Source organism: Hoplias malabaricus, chromosome 3 (genome assembly GCF_029633855.1).
Source record: "Hoplias malabaricus isolate fHopMal1 chromosome 3, fHopMal1.hap1, whole genome shotgun sequence".
In the NCBI taxonomy this organism is placed as follows: Eukaryota; Metazoa; Chordata; class Actinopteri; order Characiformes; family Erythrinidae; genus Hoplias; species Hoplias malabaricus.
Window position 1 is genome coordinate 68,129,228 of NC_089802.1, and position 20,309 is coordinate 68,149,536.

General features: G+C 38.5%; 1 protein-coding gene across 1 annotated transcript in view; it reads left to right on the forward strand.

The window, feature by feature from the left end:
- Positions 1 to 1,221: 1,221 nt before the first annotated feature.
- Positions 1,222 to 20,309, forward strand: part of zgc:65895 (uncharacterized protein LOC393546 homolog) — a 22,309-nt gene continuing 3,221 nt past the window's right edge. Inside the window, exon 1 of the mRNA XM_066662861.1 lies at positions 1,222 to 4,247. Coding sequence (XP_066518958.1) covers positions 1,999 to 4,247 — 2,249 coding nt within the window. The 5' untranslated portion in view covers positions 1,222 to 1,998. The remainder of the gene's footprint in view (positions 4,248 to 20,309) is intronic.

Sequence of the window (20,309 nt, forward strand, 5' to 3'; positions counted from 1 at the left end):
TGTCTTGGTGGGTTTCCTTCCAGTGCTGTTTTCCTCTCACAGTCCCACACATTAGTAGGTTGATTGGCCATGCTGAATTTTCCATAGGAGTGTGTATGTGTGTTGCACTGTGATTGACTGGCACTCAGTCCAGAGTATGTTCCTGTCTTGCGCCCAGTAATTCTTGGTAGGCTCTGCACCCACCGCAACCCTGAACTGAATAAGCAGTAACAGACAAAGACAATAATTTTAGATGTGCAATTATATTTCACTTAGCTTTACTCTTCCAACTGACAAACAAACTTGATTTCATTCATCTAAGTGGTTGCCTTTTGAAGCTCTAGATTTGTGTGAAGTGTAACGGAGGAGGATTTGGGGTTGGGTGATGATGTCAATTGTATTCACAAAGCAAGAAAAACAAAATGCACTATGAAGTATAGGTATAGGTTACTGCATCAAGGAATAATAGACAAAAGAATTCTGAATCGCTAGCTGCAAACCAATTTTAATGTGGGCCAGAGATTTGCTTAGTGAAGATTAAGTACCAAATGTTTTATATTCATTTTAAATTGCCTGAGGTTTTTGTCATTTGAATGCAGTGCAGTTGTTATCATTATACATTTGTTACCTGCATGGATTGTTGTCAGCCCAGTTTAACCCATCCTAGTCCCAGCACTGACCCTGAAAGGGAATTTATTTGAGGGGTCAAAAGTTAACCCATGGGCCGAACTTGTGGGTTGCCCACAAAACTCGAGCTTGGCTGCACATATGGCCCAACATGACTGTGTAGGTTGGGGCAGTTACTTCTGAGTACAGTAGTACCATGAAAATGTGGTTTAAAAATCTGTACAGGCTGAGACACTCTGTTCTGTTACTACTGACTGTAAAGTTGTCTGAACTAATACATGATGTCAGTTATTAGTTTTGGGGTTTTTTATTTTTTTTTAACTTTTCTTGAAAAATGTAAGTGTGCCTTGTGACTACTGAAAAACACGGCACACAAACATAAAAGATGAACTTGTCTGCTGCCGACAGCGTCAGTCCTACTTGTAGGGCTGTCGGTGGCTGTTCTGAGGTCAGTTTTATAGCGCAGCCTTGCCACTGTTTGAGCTCAGCCAAACAGGTCCTGGATCAGCAGGAGGGCGCTCCGCCCCCCGCCGCCCGTCAGCGCCGAGCCGCTAGCCCGTTGGTTAGCATGCTAACTGCATTCAGCTATGGCAGCAGGGCGGCTGAAGATCACAGCGGAGAGGATGATACAGCAAACCTTCCACTGAAACAGCTGCAAGATGGATTTAATTATTCGACAAGAGTCCGAAAAGCATTAACAACAAGACAAGGATTTTAACGCACCTGCTGGATTAACTGCGTCGTTGATCTACCGAAATAATTAAAGGAAAAAATGCGCTGCAGTTAAAGCCTGTCTGCTTCAGTGTGATGGAGGTGATGTCGTATCACAACAGTTTGTATTGAATTATCGAGCTAGCCCAGGACCGGCGTTGTATTTATATGAAATGTCAGTATCTAAATTCGATTCATTTTGTCGTAAAATTACACAGAAATATGTGTTGTGGGTAGATATTTGAACGGGCTTTACATGCGCAGGCAGTTTTGTCTGTGTTCAGACTTGTCATTTAGCCAGCAAGCTAGCAGTCGCTAGCCTTGCCAAGTGTTGGCTGTTTTAGCTTGTAGCTTAGCTTTTGGACACCCAGAGGCTATTTGACTATAGTTAGCGTCCAAGATAGCTACGCAGAAGAATTTCTGAGGACACCAATTCCCGTTTGATTCAAAGTCAGACTGTTGTCGTGCTTTTTTAAAGTCCTCGGCACACTCTGTTTTGTTCCGTAGCTCTTTAAATGGGGGATGTAACTATTAAAGGTTTGCTAGGTGCCGCTAACGACGTCATTGTAGCTAGCTTATAAGCTAGCTAAGACTTTTAGTCTCATTTGAAACGCAAGGAGTAGAGAGTTACGTTTGCCTTACGCTACTAAATAAATACCTAGGCAAGCTCTAAGTTATAAAATGCATCACTCGGACTCAACAGGAGATTCTCCTGGGACTAGGAAGATGGCGCACCCCTCAGTTTTCACCAGCCGTAGGGGCAGTAACACGGGGAGTGGTGGCACGTCTGTGAACTGTAACGCTCTCCCGACTGAAGAGCACCAGACACCACTGATCATGCACCACACACCCCCAACTGGATCTTCCTCCCCAGGGCCTCACCATCCTCCTCCTCCCCACAGCCTTAATATACACGGCCAGTCTCAACCTCTCCAAAGTGCAGGGGCTCAGGTGAAAAAGAAGAGTGGTTTCCAGATTACGAGCGTCCTACCTGCACAAGCCAGTGCCAGCACTAACAACAGTATAGCAGATGATACAGAGAGCTACGACGACATGGACGAGTCACACACTGAGGACCTGTCTTCATCTGACATCCTTGATGTGTCTGTGTCACGGGCCACTGACCCAGGAATCCCAGAAAGAAGCTCTTCAGAAGAAACTCTGAATAGCTTACATGGAGGAGAGACTCCAGGTGTTGTATCACCCAATGAGCCAGTGATGCAGCACTCTCACTCACAGTCCTCTCAGCAAGGATATATGGTAAATGGGACTGTTCATCACCATAGTCACCATCACCATAGCTATCAGCCTCATGGACACCACAAGGATCAGGGGGCCCACTCTGTGTCAGCCCCACAGCCAGTTCAAGGTGTGTCTACGTCAGTAGCCAGCGTTGTTCCAGCGACAGCCACCTCAGCCCAGTCTGGTGCTGCTGCACAGGGTAGAACCCAGAGAGCCTCCTCTATTCGTGCTGCTGGAGTGGAAGTGAGTGCCACCGGAATAGTGAACCCACCTTTATCTTCTGTGTCAAGCTCTGTAAATAGTACCAGTGGAGCGGGAAGTGTGGCAGCAATCACAACTGTTGCAGGCAGTCTCCCTGGTACAACCGGGGCCACGGGACATATGTCAGGAGCTGCTGTTGCTTCTACGCAGCCTCCTCCATCCACTAACACAACTCCAATACCAGTCACAGCTGCTTCAACAGCCACTGCCTCTCGTTTTAGGGTGGTGAAGTTGGACTCCAGCTCAGAGCCTTTTAGGAAGGGGAGGTGGATGTGCACGGAGTATTATGAAAAAGAAAGTCATGCTGCAGCCCCTTCCACAGATTCATTACCCACCCACAGAGCTGTGGAGAGCATCATTCAGTCGGAGACTGAAAGCATGAGTGGAAGTTCATCCAGCAGCACAATGAGTGGTGGAGGTGAGCAAGGAACACAGCCAGTACAGCAGGCCTTTGTCCCAGCTGCTGTACCTGTTTCTCACCAAGGTATACACCAGACCACCCCTCAACTTCATACACATCACCAAGATCCAGGAACACATGGTGTTGTTCCACCTGCTGTGGTTCCTCCTAACAACCCACAAGTTGTTCCGGTCCAGAGTCTGCTTGGAACAGAGGGTCAGCCTCCCCCTGCAAGACCCCAGCAGCAGGTTCCTTACACCTTAGAGGGTCAAGCAGGCCAGCTTCAGAGTGGTTACCCTATAAATCAACAGGCAGCTGTGTCTGTGAACCAGGGTTTAGATTATGCCCATATTCCACAGGGCATCCAAGCCACAGCTCAATCTCATCCAATGCCTTCAGTACAGGGCAGTGTGGCACCAAGGGCAACCACAGTGCCCACACAGATACCTGGTCTGCCAGTTGGGACTCCAGTCGCTGTTCCACAGGCCGTATCTCCTAGGCCCCAAGTTCCAGCTCCACAGATGGTCTTGGCACAAGGGAACACGATAAATCAGCCACATCCATCCCAAATGCCACAAGAGCCACAACAGCAAGCTGCTGTCAGTCAGCCAACCTTGCCACCTTCCTCAACTACAGGCCAGACCGCACCCAGTATACCACCTTCTACTCTTCAGAGCAACCTACAACCAGGCCTTCCTCAGACCCTACAGCACGGAGGTCCTGTTGCAGGACACTCTGTTGGACTTGGCCTAACCTTGCGTCACCAGGGAGGTCAAGTCACCCACATTCCCACAGCAGGAGGTCATTACAGTGGGATGGCTTCTCTGACAGCCTCCCAGCTCGAAGATGCTGGGCGCTTGCTCTTTCAGCACCAGTCTCTACTCTCTCTGCCCCGGCTGGCTACAGGAGGGGTGGCAGGGCTCATCGGACATAGTGCCTCAGAGGCAGGTGCCACTCTTGGACAGGAGGGCAGTGCTACTGCAGACGCCAGTGCCTTAGCTACATCAGCTGGCACAGATGATGACAGGTAAGAATCAAGATGTCAAATATAATTCAGTGAAGGGATATTAATTACTGTTTTCTTTGCTTTTCCATCCCTATATTATACGCCAGTGCTTCTAACCATGTGATAACCTGTGACCTTCTTTACCCTTTAATTGTTTAGCTTTGTGGTCTGCCCAGAAATAGGTTGCCAATGTATGATTTATTTATGTACTCCATTTTTTCTTCTTGAGTAAAATGCTCAGTCTCTGTGCTTTCTTATAAGTGGTCAGTGTTGTGCCAGTTTGCTTCTTCTAAGTATAGCACTATTTCCTCACTGAACCTATTGCCCCCTCTATGTATATTTTCCTTTCCCGTATTCATATCCTCAGTTTCACTTGTGAAGTTTCGTATTACACTGTAACAGCAGCTATTTCCCTGTCTTCCTTGTCTTTAATAGGACCCTTTAATAGCAGATTTCAGATTTAGTGACAGTTGCATGACCTCAAAGTGGTTTACAAACCTCAAAGCTTTAAGCTTTCACTTTTAAGCTTAAATTCACAGCTCATCATATGTTACATATTATGTGTTTGTGTTTTGTTAAATTATAATGCAACATACTACTTGGAATGTCTTATCGGATACTGTTTCTGCAGTATTGTATTCTTATTGGCTCTGACTGTGTACTGGTAACTAAATGGCACTTTAACTACCTACCTAAAAATAAATATATATATATATATATATATATATATATATATATATATATGTGTGTGTGTGCGTGTGTGTATCACAGACAATTAGTAACCGTAGCCATGGGTTTATTTAAGTTCTTGATTTCATTTCCTTTTTTGTTTTTATTTTGGTTTAGGTGCTGATGGTGTCATTTAGGCTGCAATTAGAAATAATTCTGTTGTTGTATCTTTGACATGTGGATATGTAAAATTTAAATATTTTTTTAATTGGACTTGCACTGTAAATCACGTTGAGGTGTATTTCAGTATCATTCTGTATTTGTCAGGAATGGCAGATGTAACCACCATCATTTTTATTTCTGGCAGAGTGTAGGAGAAAGGCAAAGACATTGAGCCTGTGTGTTTTTTGTCACCATAGTAATGTATCTGCAGCTGTGTCTGTATGACTCAGTAATGCATGTCACCTTTGTGATGTCATGAGACATCATCCAACAGCATTGCGGAGGCTGAGGTGTCAGGGGTATTTTCAGTGATATATCAGGAAAAACATCAGGGTTCCGGGTCATTCTTTTGATGCATTTCGATCTCTTGTACCTTTTCTCTTTTAATATTTGCTTCAAACTGTTCAGAAGCTCTTAAGACCTGAACATTGTTGCTGCTGATTGGGGGGGGTGGGTATTTATCAGCTCATTCCTGTCAGTGGGAGAACTAACACCGTATCCTCATATGACCTCTAAGCTTTGAACTTAATTGTAATACAATCTTTGCCATTCCACTTGCATCTGCATTCACCACTTGGATGTTTTGAGGCAGATGTAGCGAGAGCAGTGCAGTAAGCTGAAAAAAAATGCTCAGTAAGTGTCCTTCAGCCTCAGCTTGTTCTCTCTCTCTGTCTCAGCCCTTGCCTTGTCATCTAGAACTTAGTCGCCTTGGAAACGCTGAATCATTCCAGGCTTAGCACCCAAACAATGCTGGCACCCTACGCGAGGCAGTCAGGGGGCTGTGATGCAGTTGGTGCCGGCCATTTTATGTGTGCTGTCTAGTTTGTAAAGATGCTCTGTTTACATATGCAGTGTTTTGATTGTTTGCAATTTTGCTCCCTCCAAATACGGAAGCTTTGACTGCTGCCCACTTCTTCATTCTCAAAATAAATTGAGAAAAACCTTCCTATGACTGTATGATCTCATCCCAGATTTGTACCTTTTAACTTTCCAAAATAGTGCTTCTCGTTTTGAAACTTGGTTGTGTTATTATTGCAGGATTCAGTTGGAAGGGGTTGTGAGAATAAGTATCAACAGGTTTTCTACATAATAAATTAGGGATACACATTGATATTGACTTTGCTGGGTATTTGACCTTAACAAACATTCAGCAGATAGCTATTCAGTTTGGCCCCTAAATTTAATAAGGATTTCACTGTACTTTAATATTTATTAAAAATATGTTTTGTCCATAGCTTTAATTTTTTTGCTGTTTTATTTTAATTAAGAGCTTTCTATACTATGATGAGTTAAGGAAATGCAAGTGATGCTCTTGTAATTGCCCTATTTTCTTGCATTTTTTTTTGTAGGTGTAATTCATGTTCAACTAGTTTTGAAAGGTTCTTTGTGGTTTTTTTTTTTTTTTTTTTTTTTTTTTTAACATTCTGACATCATTTTTGTGCCCCTTGTAACTAGTTCTAGCTGGAGTATAGTGAGGTGGCAGCCATGTTTTTCACTGTTCCAGCTCAGGGCTGAGTGGAAAAACCCCAGTGCTGTCACGTGATTTTGTGTGTGTGTGTGTGTGTGTGTGTGTGTGTTTTAAAGTGTAAGTGATGGTCTATGATAGAGAGAGACATGTTGTATGGGTTTGGTTAATTACCGCTGTAAGGGCAGATTTGCTGAACCTGTAGTGTATCTTTAAGACTAATAATTATCCTGTCAATACCTCTTATCTGCTCTACTGTATGGTGTGAAATTTAATTTGACATTAGCCTGTACCTACATGTACCTTTCAGGTAATTCAGAAATAGTTTTATACCCTAGAGCATCCCTATATTCCCAGCTAAATTGCGTCTTTTAAAAACAAACACAAACAAGTAAAAAATCTGTTTGTGTACATTTAATCTGTAAAAAGCATTTCCTCTGTTTCATGGCCATGAATTGTCTACATATAACTACAGTCAAAATATGTTGCAAACATGTTATTTAAAAATGTATTTGCAGTAAAGATATATTGCAGATTTGTCATTTAGTGCATAAAGCGAATCACTAAAGTAATATGTTAAGATCTTTAAGTGAAGTCTTCAAGCTCCTCTTTTTTTCCTCCATCCTCATGCATCCCTGTGAAGGTTAGGTTAAATCAACTTGGACCATATGTAGGACCTTGGAAGTTTTTAAAGATCCCTTTAGAAGTAATTTGTGAGGAGAGCAACAAGGGAGGAATGTATTTTGTGTAATATTTTTGTCAAATGTACTACATTTTCTAAGATGCTGTGATTGTGGGGAATATTAATTAAACAAAATTTGGGTTCATTTACCTCATGATATCTCCCATATTACAGCATTCAGGGAAAACATGGCAGATACATCCCAAGGGTGCTGGGAAGGACATGGCAAGTACTGAATCATGTGACAGTGGTGTTTGGCCCAGTTCCAACTTGCATACAGATACTCTCCTGCTCAAGCCTTGTAAAAACAAGTTTGGTCTTCAGTGATTGAGTGCATATATGGAAAGAAATCCAAAACATAAAATAAATGAACCCCCTTGACGAATCTTTTAAAACTTGTTGCCATTTTTCATAATGACAATGCATAATTTAAGTTTCACATTAAGAAATATTGACACACTGATTTGTTTTTCTTTCCCTTTTTAAAACCAGAATATCTGTTTTTCTTAATTGAGCCTTTTTTATATATATTTTTTTTTTGTTATTTGAAAGCAGTGCTCTGCTTCTAATCCCAAAAATTATAATTTGCCACCAGACAGTTTGATTTTAGTGATATCAGTACCCATTTTTTCTTCTTCTTCTTCTTATCAAAACATAAATAGACCAGTAGGCACACAGGAATTGGAATCATAGGAATGATATGAGTTTTTGATGTTTTAATTATCACATAGGCTATACCTTAACATATGCTATAGCTTTGTCTGTTTACTTTGCATAGTAGATAGTAAACCATGTTACATAAGCAGTAATGTAATGCAACAGAAAAATTATGTTGACATACCCTTGAACCAGTCACATAGAGACACCTAATATTCCCTTCCAGTTTAGGAATGGAAGTTTTGGTTTGCTCAGACAGGAAGTGAATAATTCATAGTTCAGTGGGGTAGTACTGACAGGATCAAGAGATGCTTGTGTAATAATTAGCTGTCAGGACTGGTGGCATCATTAAGGCGACTGGATGCTTAACAAATGATTAGAAGAAATAATGCATCCATTGTTTTTGTGCATGGAGCTGGAGAAATCACAGTTTATTATTAATTGCCACTGTGTTTGAGAAGTCTGATCTATAATCATGATGACCCTTATTTTTTGTCGTGTGGTAATACTTTTGTGTCTTGTTAGAGCCTAGCAGCAGGTAATGTGGAGTGATCGTTGGCTCTTTGTGCTATTACTGCATTTTTCATGCTTCTGTTTGTGCCTGCAGCAGTGACATGGCTATTTGAATAGTTCTTTAAATAGGAGTGGTGAACATGCCTTTGTAAATCACCAGACTTTTCTGTTAGTACTTTAAATATGAATGACTTGTATTATTTAAATGGGATAATATTTCTAGATATGTCTTTAAAGTAACGTTGACACAGCAAGTCCGTAGTGTTTATAACTTGTTTTTTAAAATGCAAGAATGGGGTATGGATGTTTTATTATTTTTATTTTTTTTTCTGTCATATTGCAGTTACTAAATTTACAAGGTCATAGAAATAATTCCCACAGGGTTGGATGGGATATCAACCAGCATGTTAATTCATCTAGGATTAATATAACCTCTGGCCTTTAATGTACATTGTAATTTTGTAATTTTTGTAAAAATTGTAATTTTAATGTACATTGTAATTTTTACAAAATACTCAGTTTTCAGTAATAGATATTATAATTCAAACAGGTATGTTTGATAATACCAAGCTTGCCCAATAAAAAGCTAATCATTTTGCGAAACATTCAGATCTAAGATCTTTAGACTGCAAAAAGACATTATGACTACACACTTTTTAAAATGTGTCTTTGATATTGTTAAATAACAACACCTAACTGCACATTTCATAGGAAATCGAGTGGCATTTTTCCTCATGAATACAATGATTTTTATTAATAGTGTTAGACACATACTTTTATAATAACTTCTCAGTATTGAAAGGCGTTAAAGTTTGACTCATAGTTCAAAATGATAACCCTGCTAAGAAAAAGTACTACTCTGTAATAATGGAGAATGGTCTCATCCCCATTTCTAAAATCGATATATTTTAAGGTTTTGGTAGCTGCATTACCTTTAGTAGATGTATACAAAATGTTGCCACTTTGCCCAATATTCAGTTCCATAAAAATGCTGAATAAAGTTTGATAAGTTTGATGGAAGTGATGTTTAGAACTTTGCAAATATATATATATTTTTTAGACATACTATATTTCTAAACAGTGCAACAGTCTATAGTGGCTTTTATTAGGGGGTTTCCTGTGGAGTGTGTTTTATTGTGTTTGGTCACATTGCTTTTTAAGATCTGAACAAAAATATACGATCAGATCTACAGTATACACATAGTTAATGTTTCATTCCTGGACTATTGTGCACAGTCATACATTTTAATGCATGTTCCTGTTTGGTTACGTCACATTTTTTGGCTATGACATGATATAAAAAAATCTGGGTGATTGGTATTATTTCACAAGTGCATATGCAGTTAGTCTTACAATCTGGTTTAATGTCTAGTGGTCAAAGATCATTCATAGAGGCTGTCTTGTTATTTATGATTTTAAATGAATGGAAAGCTATTGTTGTTGAGGATTGTTAGAACATCACGCTTCAGTTTTGTCTTATACTTTTAATGAGGACTTGTGTTCATAATATAGAAATACCCAATGTCGATGATTTTTCTATACAATAATATCCTTTTGCATTTGTTAAAGTACCACATTTGACCACAAGGTGGTACTGCAGGTCTACTTTTCCGTTGTTGCTGCTGTTAGTCAGCTTTTAAAGGACAATTCTCTGTCATTTACAAAAAGAATTATTATTGACCCACTGGAATATACCTGCTGTCTGAACAGGATTGATTGTGCTGATAACTGTTTGAACATCAGTAATAGATGTATTGTGTGTTAGTTGGGTATGGTTTGTGTAGTTATTTGTTCAATATTTGGAGACAGCATTGGATAATTTTTTGTTATCAAGATCTTTATCTTGTGTTCCGGTCATATGCAGCTTTATAAACTTGACTACATGCATTCATGAAAACCCACCTTTTTTTCTTTAGGTTAAATTTTCAACAACGTGCATAACATGCGTACTGGTTTGGGCCAGTTCTGCCTTGTTTGTGCTAGATGCTAGAAGTTCTCTCATCACTTTTATTAACCTCAATCCCACTCATATCTTTACCCCTTTTCTGCTATTAGTGTCAGTACAATAAGAGTTCTGAAATTTATTTTTTTTTGTTGACATCAGTATACTGATACCTCAGCCGTTACAAGGATTAGTTCCAAATCCATTTGCAGCTCATCTGAATCCTTGTGGATTATATTGGATTGTCGTTTGGGAATAGTTAAATTAACATAATATCTTTAATTAGGCTTAATCTGAGCAAACATACGGAGAAAACCTAATGCCTAGATTAATAACTTTTAAAAAATATTTTGAAATCTCATCAAAAAATAATCAGGTTTTCTGGATATTCCCTTTTTAATGACTCCCTCCAGTGTAAATCATATATGTTTTACTCTGTTAACATTGGGAGGTAGGCAGCTAAGTGATATGGAGAAAAAGACAGGGACTGTGCATTTATTAAAGCATTAAGTGATTTTTTTTTCTGGAGAATAATTTTTTTGTGAGCAGAGATTTGTTTTTAGGGGTTTGATCAATGAACAGGGTAGTACTTAATACTTTCTTGTTTTGGGGAGCTATGTCCTCATGGGCACATGCATCATATACTCTATTATAATGGTGATGTGAGCATTTATGAATCCCACCATTTTTTTTGGTTAAATTTTCAGCAGCTTACATAACGTGTGCTGTGCAAAGCTGTGAGGCATCACTGACTGGCTCAGACCTGTTCTACCATGGCCTGTGCAGAGTTCTCTCTCATCACTGTTCTTTTCTCCTTTTCTCACTTTGCATCATCTTTACTTACACCTTTACTCCCTTTCCCCCTTTATTTTAGAGCTGGAAGTATTGACTATTATGTTGATAGATCAGTAAAAAGACTACCTTGATTCTGAATACTTTAATTAAAATAAAAATTTAGCCTACTCTGCCCAGGTATAAACTCATGCACAGTACATTATCCTCATGTGATTGGCATTCAGATATAATTGGTTTCATGGGACTTCTAACAGGCTCAGCCTGCTCATGTATTCTGGAAAAACACAGTCAGGCTTGTCGCTTACTTTTTTCTTTTTATGTAAATGGCCAAAATCTAAAGAATGAGTCTTTGTTTCTGCTATGACTTAAACATACTAAAATATGAAAATGCAAATGTTCTTGCTTTTTTACTTGACTAGTATTATCTAGTGATTCAAGATATATCGGCGACCGATATATTATTTCACAGTTTCTGGGATTAAATTTATCCATGCTGAAAACTACACACACATATAGGTGTAAACACACACACACAGCAGGTTAAACGACAGAAATATACTCTCAACAACCACAGTCCAGGAGCCCTTCTGAAATAAAACGCATGAAAATGGATACAGAGTAATTCAGCGTCTAAATTGATTACTGACACAGTGATTTATCAATTACAAACACTCTCTCCCGCTCACTCGGAGACGATTTATTAGTGTTGTCACACATCCTGGTTTTCCTGGGATTGTTCTCTCTTTTTTTTACTGTCTGTCCTGGAATATTAATAATTTTTCTCGGGACACACATTGTCCCAGTTTTTCGTGAAAACGCACTTCTATTCACATATTCATTCCTCTTAAAATAAACATATATTCTGTTGTTGCATCAGTGTTCTCTTCCCCGCACCTACATAGGCGTGGCATGCTGGTCTCTTGTTCAGATGCTTTTATTTGATTGGTTGTTATGTAGGCTATGTTTGAAAATGTAGTGAAAACTCACTCCCTAAACGGCTAGAGGCTAGGGTTAGTTTTTTTTTGTTTGTTTGTTTGTTTTTTTATATATATATAAATGTGATTGTGTTGTACAGAAAAAATGGAGGGAAGAACTAATAAATGCAGAAAATAAAAATAATGCTAAATAAATAATCTGCCTCATGAGGACAGATGGCTTTTAGAATGCTGTCTGCTTACAGAGTCAGTACCTACCAGTGGCGGATGCTGGTCTTTCAAGGAGGGGAAGCTCAAATTCGGCCTACATCATAAAATGTGTCGGTTTATTTATACGTAAATTCTACCCTCCGTTCCTTTTTAAGAAAATGATCTGTGACCCTGTCGTACCAACAAGGCGTCTTTTCTAGGGACTTGACTAGTGTCCTCTCAGTGGCCAGCAGAGCTAGGCTGCTTAAACGGCCTTGGCTCATGTGAAGTGTGTCCGCCTGTGCTCCCATGGATCTTTACACCAAAGGATCGCTGATTCACTCATTTCGCTGTCAATCAAAAATTCAGCCTCATACATATCATCCAATCATCATGCAGAAGCTGAGCGTCCACCGAGGCCAGCCCACTGCCCCATAGACCCCCAAAGACGCTGAGCGTCCGATGGGCGGGACAAAGCCCAGCATTTATCCAATGGTTCGTCTCGTTTTGCTGCAATTCGCTATTGAGTGTCCACACCGCTTAAAGCACTCTGAATCTGCGGGAATGATTAGAGGAAAGCCGCGCCTTTACCAGTGATAAGAAGCTGATTCTGAACAAAAGTTGAGCGCATTGTAGTGCATATATATTCAATGGCATGTACACACAACAGTATATATTTGATCACTTATTTTTTTACATTTTAGGGGAAGCTGAGCTTCCCTTGCAGTCTTAGAGCAATCGCCGCTGGTACCTACCTAGGCAGCACACTAGGTTTTGGGACAGACCTATTGACTGGCTTTTGGTTTTTTATTGAGTAGATTGGTGGATGTGCTGGTCTAAGAAACACTTAAACTGATTGTGAAGCAAATCATGTATTGAGATGTCTGAAACATCCCTACCTTTATTCACAGTTTTCCTCCAGAGCTATGGTTAGTTCCCCTCTTTTTTCAGAGTCTTCTATTAACTCCCATTGTGAACCATTCCAACTCCCAGTTATTACATAAAAAGTTTACTTCTATCGGAATGCCTGCTCTTCTCTCCCACCCTTTTTTATATCTTACACAATATGACCAAATCAGTGAACATAGAAAATCAGGGCTTCTGTTGCAGTAGCCTAATTAGGATTCAGAACTGCTCTCTTTTAGTAAGTACAGAACTGAGCAAATTAACAGCGAAGGTTTTTCTCTGTAATTGCTGTCCATTTTTTTTTTTTTTTCTTACACATTTCTTGTTAACAGAATTTTCTTGGAATTACATAGTACACTGCACTACTAGCTCTTAAGGTATTTTATTAGCACCTTTTCAACTGGGACATAACTTTTTCACACATTCTTGCATTAATATAAATAAGTAGTGATGTAATCACACACCCCCAAAAAAAACAATTTTTGTTGATTTTTCATGATAGAACTGTAGAATTCCTCCAAAATAACTTGGAATAACGCTTTTTACATTGACATTCTTGGAAAGTTAGGAAGCGCTTTATTTCGTGTGTGTGTATATATAGTGACGATATATACTTAGAACATAGCTGGTTCTATGCAGTAGATACAGGAAAAACTCTGGACCATTCTTTTTGGATGAATAATGTCTTGAAACATGTGTCTCAGTGGTCTCTAATCACTTTAGTCATTGGGCTTACAGATATTCTGAGAAACAGGGATTCCGGTTTCTCAGTATGCGTTCTTGGTGTGTTCTGATGTTCTTGGGAAATGTCAACAATTACAGCCTGTTCTGTTTAAAAGTCCATATCTAGTTAAGTACAATTACAATACCCGGATGTGTTCTTGCTCAGACTGTATTATCGAGATGAGACTTGAGAGAATGACATATTTCAGAATGCATTTCACACCAACCTCAGCACGATGGCTTTTCCCTGCCACGAAGATGGTCCTCACGTCCTCAGAACTTTGTACTTGCGAGTCGAACTCGCAAAGTTTGTACAACCAAGTATGGCAGCTTGAACTTGAAGTATTGAGAAATAGCTTAAGTGGAATGCAAAAACCCAGTGTGACTGGTGCCAAAAAGAAAAAAGCAAACCAATCAATGAGCACCACCCCAAATTCAGGCCTCTTTTTTTAACATAACGTTGTCACTTCTCTAATTGAATTGTGACTACAATCGAATAACTGTAGTTAGTTAGGCCTACCTATTTACATAGACTTAATCATAATCATCGTAATAATAATATGATTACTGCAATAAAGACTCTTGTCCCATACTGTATGGGACTGACACAATGGCCCTTGAGGCAAAGTAATTGCTGTAATGAGTTTCGGGAACAGTGTGTGGTGAAGATCCATTATCAGTTATTGATCAAATTATGCCTGGGAATGAAACATGTGTGCGCCATTTTGATTCAGAAAGCAAACAGGAGTCAGTGCAGTAGCATCAATATGCAACGGCCCCTCCAAAGAAATTCAGTTAATCTATTGGACAGAAAATGGGTAGCCACAGATTTTTTGGGGATGGCAGAGGGAAATAGGTGAGACTTTCATTAGGATTAGGACATGCAATTTATGAGAAATGGCAAAGGTACTTAAAGGCATACTACTGCTCCATAACAACACACCTGCACACAAGGCACAGGCTGGCATGGCTGCTGTGCATGTGAATTCCAAGAAATAAGTCATTCATCCTATTGAGGTTTGGGTGATTTTTACTTGTTCCCAAACTTGAAGTAATACCTTAGAGGGAAGTGATATTTCTGCTGATGAACTGTCAGCAATAAATTCTACATTTTTATAATAAATTGAAAAGCAAATTATATATGGTTATTACTTTCTTTACCAGGAATGATGAGAGTTCCATCATAACATTATTTTTGATCCCAGATCAACATCTGAATGTTATACACTTATATTCACCCTAATTTTATAATATATGTATTTTAGTGTATGATTTTTTTTTCACTATCCTCTTGTCAAATTCAGGAATTGTTTCAACTTACTTGTGCCAAATTAATGTAGGTTACGTATAAAATGGTGGGGCCGGAGTGTCAGGGTGCAGCTTAGATGTCTGCTCCATTTTGTTTTTGTTAACCAAGTGTGTCTTTACCATCAGAGCAGGCAGTCTCAAAATGGCATACTCCTGAGCCTGATAAAATGGGATTCCTGCAAAGAATTACGACCTAGAGAAGCGCGTTTCTTTTAAATAACCTCTTTATGAAGTAAGATTTATGAAATACGATTTATTGGATGAATTTGTGTAAGATTTAAGGGTGAAGTATGATGCTAAGATGATTGATTGTGGGCTTCTTGGGCTTCTCTTTGTTAGTGTATGTATGTTTGTGTTACTGCAGGCCATTGCTGTGTTAAAGAGCTTTTTTGAATAAATGCCAACCTCTACTGTCGTCATTTGGTTTAAAGCAGGTTATATAATGTAGAGCCTTCCTCTGCTCATTCAACCAGGTTGTTAATGGGAAGGCAGTCTCTTTAGAGAGCTACTAAAATGAAAAATGAATTACTCTATACTTAATGGTAATTTTATCGGAAATTAAAGAAAAGTACTGTCCCAAAAATGTGTTCTTAACATTTATGCATGAAATGTATTGTCAGGATGATTTTCTTTTTTGCAGCCTATAATATGACACCATCAGCACCTAAACCAAAATTAAAACAAAAAAGGAAATGAAATCAAGAACTTAAATAAACCCATGGCTACAGTTAGTAATTGTCTGTTATATATATATATATATATATATATATATATATATATATATATACTGTTTTTTATTTTTTTAGTCTTTCTGAAATCTATTTTTATAGACTGGTGACTAGTACTGCAGGTTTTTTTTTGTGTTGGTGTGTGTACATGCAACCCACATGCGCACTCATCTGTTTGTGCCTCCACATACGTCCGCATGGACGTGCATGTGCCCAGCACCATTTTTGCCTTTAAGCTTTGCACGGTAAGCCTACTCAGTGTGTGCTGTAGCATGTGCTGATGTGAAGAGACACCACCAGGGTGAGTGCAGAGCTGGAGAGAGTGATGTGTTGGTTGCATGTAATCATTGAGTGATTGAACATTGACAGTTGCCCCTTAATCATAATGCAAAAAATTGCTGCATTATGGAAGGAAGATGCTTTGCACAACGTGAAGAATATAATGCACATCTTTTGTAATGGAGCGTTAGAGACCCTTAGCAAAGCTCCAGAGGGAAGAGGTAGGATAATGGTTGGAGGATGAGACTCCACATGGGGTGTGTGGACCATTTCTGAGCATCCAATTGGCTGCCTGGCTAAATCTTTGGTGAATGTTTATGTAACAGTGGTGAACTCATCACGTGATTAACCGTGACATCATAGATTTGCCCCCTCCTATTCAGTTGCTACTGAGGGATGAGCTTTGAAAGAGCTGAGTTGAGTAAATTAGCAGTGGAGAGAGAAATTCCCACACACATTGCTTGGCTTTTTTTTGTTTGTTTGTTTTTATAAATACAAAAACTACATTGTTTAAGGGTGTTGAGTGTTCAAGCGGTTCCAAGGTGACTGTGGCAGTGTGTGTGGTTGGAAGTCAAAGGCCAATTGGCTTCAATTTTCTGACGTGTGTGGATGGTTTTGGTTAATTCTCAATGAGAGAAAAGGAAATACTGGATCCAAAAAGCCTGGATAGGATGGCAATAAAGCTCCTCCTATGGGAACTGGAGCAGCACCTGAGGTAAAACCTCTTTCCAGCTTTAAATGTATCTGAGCACTGTCTTACACGGAAGTGATTATATAGCCTGTTCCTGAGTTGTGTTAGTTAATTTGGTTAAAAGTAGAGAAACTAATTAATATCCTAGACTCTTACTATCACAGATATGCCTCGTAACATATTCTAATCCAGTATTATTTTACTTTCTCTTTATACTTTGGTAGCAATCCATGCTTATCTTTTAGGTAAAGATCTGGTGTATTTTTATGTGTATAAAAATAATTAGATAGGCATGTTGATATTGTAACAATAGGTTTCTATGTCAACAGAAAATACAGTTTAAAAAATGTTTGTCATCTGGAAAGGTTTGACCAATTTTTCAAACTTATTATTAATAATTTATTTATTGTGGCATTATGACATATACACAGTGCTGTTCATTCAGCCAGATCATTATGCTTTTACACATAATGTGTCCAAATACATTTTGAAAATATTATGAGAGATAATAATGTATATTTGTATATAAACATTTGGCAGATATTATCTATAGGCTGTAAATTTCTGTCATACAGCCATATAAAAATGAGACTTCATTTGATGCTAGTAAGTCATAAGGTTGATATTCTTCTCACTGTATAAGTTCTACAGATCAGAGTTTGAGTTCATAGCATCATAAAAGCATACCTGGACTGCTTATAAAGCCTGAAATATTTACACTAACATCAAGATGGAAAACCTTGTGTGTTCCTAACACACAGTCCTCCACTAAGAACATCAAACAACAATATTACAATTAAATGTGCCAAAATGGTTATTTAAAATAATGCCATGTAAGTAACAGGTTTCCTGAATAACTTTTCAATTTTCAATTCTTTAAAGGTGTACTGATCCGTCTCCCGCATATGTTTGATTATCCTGGATAATTCCAGTGCTTTTCCCAAAAATAAAACAAAGAAATAGAATCTCATTGAATCTAATTGTAAAAGGGGAGATTTTTCCTTAGTTGCAGGGCGTAAGCTGTGAAAGTCCAGTCCCTCTTTGATTGTAGTTTATTTCTAGGGACAACTAATAGCCACTGGTTTGAAGACGTTAGAGTGCTCACATTAACAGGACATGGATGGTGTATGCTGGGGTGACACTGTGTAAACTATGGTGTAAGTGTTTTAAATTACAAGGGCAACATATTAAAAAATAATAATAATAATTGACAATTAAATCTAATATTTAGCACCTATTGATTATAAAAATCAAAAGTTTAAACAAATTAAAGCCTTAAAATAAATAATGTGTAACTTTACAACAAGCCTTCATTCATTACTCAAAATATTCAAAATTGTCATTTGGAAGTGAAAGTGCTCAGCCACATTGCTCCTTATTTTTCTAGTCATATGTCTTCAAGCTTATAAGAAACACCTTTTCGACATTGTTAACAAGATAAACAGCTAAACTGAGTGTGTTCATCTGGTCCATTATTATTCCACATAAGAACACCATGATAGTACAGTTCCAGAACATTTACCATCATTTTTTATCATATTACCAACCTATATACCAACTAACCCATTTTTGTGATGAACTGATTAGGATTGATGGTGTAATGTAATGATTTCATGTTTCACAAGAAGCCAGATTTCCCATTTCCAATTTTCTGCATGATTCAATCAGATGTTGTTAATATATGGCTGTTCTTTGCATGTTTTAAGGTCCATGCAGTGGTTTCCACTACAGAATATTGTCTCTTTTTAATGCAGTGATGCCTGAGACCCCAAAGATCATGAGCATCCATTATTGTTTTTCATGCCCAACTCTTGCACACAGCAATGTCCCTAGAGCCTCTGAATCTTGTAATGCTACAGGCTACAGCACCATCAACAATAAAACAATAAAATACCTCAATATGTCATGGTAAACACTAAAGTGTAGCTAAGGATGTGACAGGAAGTGGTTCTGAAATTATATTGTTTATGTCACTGTGATAGTACCAGGAAATCTGATGTTGGAGACTAAGTGTTTTTCCCCTGCACAGGTCCTAGCATCCACTTTATATTGTCAATGTGCATGCGCAAGTATTAAAAGATTAAAAACATTTTATTCTTCCTCTCAGTGCCCATTTGGGTTTAGAAACACATTATTATAATACAACAGGCTGATCAACATGCCAGTCCAATATAAGTAAAGTCTCAGTGACCGTGAAACACAGGACAATGGAATTCTTAAATCCTTACTTTCTAGCTAAAAATATAAACATAGAAACTTGGTGTGTGTGTGTGTGTACACATTGGAGCTCATCACACGTTTTTCTTTCAATGGTAGTCTTTCACAAATCTAATGGCCTGTACAAAAAAGCTATTTCTGAACCTACCTTAGAGCTTTTTTCCCTCTGTGGCAGGTGCAGCACTGTCAGGGCTCTCCTCTTTTTCAGTGAAGGGATTGACATTGGAAAGAGACATTGCAAAATTTCTCAAAAAAGCATGACCCTTCATTTGTATAGATGACTCCAGATTTTTGGGATGTAACTTCTTTAATAAAATTTTGAAGTATTTTTCATTGCCAGGTGAACTGAATCTTTAACTTAATTCATAGACCTGGATATTACTGTGAGATAATTTGGGGAAAATTATTTGTGTAGTAGGCTGATTAAATTTTTGATTATTGAATTTAGTGAGTAAAATGTGTTGATTTTCTGTTCTTGTCTTACCTTCTTTACTTTTGACTCCCTTGATGAATTATCATTGCCCCAGGAAGAGGTTTTAGCTGTGGAGGAACCAGTTCATTACAGTTCATTGTAGAGTTTCAGACTGATTTTTGATGGAAGTCAAAAGTATTTGTCACCAGCTCAAGATGTATTTCTGCATCTGGAATGCTTGTCCCATAAGAGACACACCATCTGGCCCATCATTGCTGTGGTATACCTCTGTGAAGTTCCATATCACAGACTGAAAGCCGTGCATTAAAAGCTCTCTGCAGGCTAAATAGACTACTGTTGTGTATATTTGTATATTGGATTGATGCACCACCTAAGTGAATTTAATATCTCAGGCATCTGAGTGTATACGTTACTGTTAGTGTCTTTAGTGTTTTATGAGAATTGATGTTTATAGTCAGTGAAATCTCAGCTGCCTATGAAATGAGGGAGCATTCATGTCGACCACAAATAACTGCTATTTTCAGTGGAGAGTTGCTAACGTGTGTGCTGATGTATTTTTGTGAAATACTGGGTATGATAAAGCTCAGTTCAGATTATAGCCGATAGATGGCAGTCGGCACGCTGTAATTTTCTAAATCTCTCCCTTTCTCCCTACACCTGTGTTTCCCACCATTTTACATTTTATTCAGAGGTAATATACGTGTGTGTATATTTACATTTATATATCGC